A 1,366-nucleotide genomic window follows, 5' to 3' on the forward strand; every position below is an offset into this window, starting at 1 on the left:
ATATATGCATTCTTATACATATCCTCATATATATATACTAATATACTTATATGTATGTATGTATATATATATGTATATATATATATATATATATATATATATATATATATATATATATATATATATATGATTCATACACATATATACTCTGTATAAATGAACTGTTCATGTCAGTCTACTCTTATCTCTATCAATGATGTAGATGCTATATTGCACGATGGTTTTACAGGTAAGGGAAAGTATAGATCAATGTTTATGGTGTAGATTATACGTAACTTTATTTTATATACACTGAAGTAATCTGATTTAATAATTTAAAACATGAATCCTAGAACTTGGCTTCTTCTGTGCCAAATAAACTATATCTACTAATGTCCGTATCCCCCATGGCCATATCCACCTCCGTGACCACCTCCATGGCCATATCCACCTCCGTGACCACCTCCATGGCCATATCCACCTCCGTGGCCGCCTCCATGGCCATATCCACCTCCGTGGCCGCCTCCGTGTCCGTATCCACCTCCGTGACCACCTCCATGGCCATATCCACCCTTGGGACCTGCCAGGTTGAAATTGCTATTGGAGATGCCGCCTACTCCATATCCGCCGCCGTGTCCTCCTCCGTGCCCGTATCCACCGCCGTGACCGTGTCCGCCTCCATGTCCATATCCACCGCCGTGACCGTGTCCACCTCCGTGTCCATATCCACCGCCGTGCCCACCTCCGTGTCCATATCCACCGCCGTGTCCATGCCCACCGCCATGCCCGTGTCCACCGTCAGCCTGGCAAATGGCAACCAAACTTGCCACACCTATGAATGCGAGAATAAACTTCTGCAAACAAAATAAAAGATAATAACATTTAAAAAAAGGATCATACAACTTTCTCTCTCGCCTTTCAATATTTTCACTAAGTCCAAATTTAAACAATTCTTATTTCATGTATCTGTGACACTGCAATAGCGTGTTAGTACCATGTTGCTCCTGAGAGAAAACTTGTCACCTCTTCTGGTCCTACAGCGTTATATACTACTGTGCTTGCTCGCTCACCCGTTCTGTCATGTTTCGATACTTTCACTTATTGGAAAATTTCATAACTATAGGAAAAAATGATATGTGACTTTCAGGCTTCATTGTTACTGCCCATAGTAGAGTTCATACTGTATCATAATATTGAAATAAAGATGCCATATATTTTGTTTTGATACAGAAGTGGAAACATGTCAAGGTGTGTACATCATAATGCTCTGCGATGATTATATCTTAGGCTTATAAAGCCAGATGTTTCCATTTCTATCTCTACATATTTGCACCCTTATATATATATATATATATATATATATATATATATATATATATATATATAT

The 1,366-nt window shown here is 38.9% G+C and overlaps 1 protein-coding gene across 1 annotated transcript; it reads right to left on the bottom strand.

Annotated features, from left to right (window-relative positions):
* Nucleotides 1-252: 252 nt before the first annotated feature.
* On the bottom strand, nucleotides 253-982 carry LOC147469551 (uncharacterized). Its single transcript, XM_086548559.1, has 2 exons — nucleotides 974-982; nucleotides 253-833 (listed from the first exon to the last, which is right to left on the bottom strand). Exons 1-2 carry the CDS (start codon nucleotides 974-976, stop codon nucleotides 369-371), a joined length of 468 nt encoding a protein of 155 aa, XP_086404685.1. The 5' UTR covers nucleotides 977-982; the 3' UTR covers nucleotides 253-368.
* Nucleotides 983-1,366: the final 384 nt, after the last annotated feature.

The sequence above is a fragment of the Penaeus japonicus genome, unplaced genomic scaffold (genome assembly GCF_977035675.1).
Source record: "Penaeus japonicus unplaced genomic scaffold, GWHDUDI00000001_assembly GWHDUDI00000021, whole genome shotgun sequence".
Taxonomy (NCBI): domain Eukaryota; kingdom Metazoa; phylum Arthropoda; class Malacostraca; order Decapoda; family Penaeidae; genus Penaeus; species Penaeus japonicus.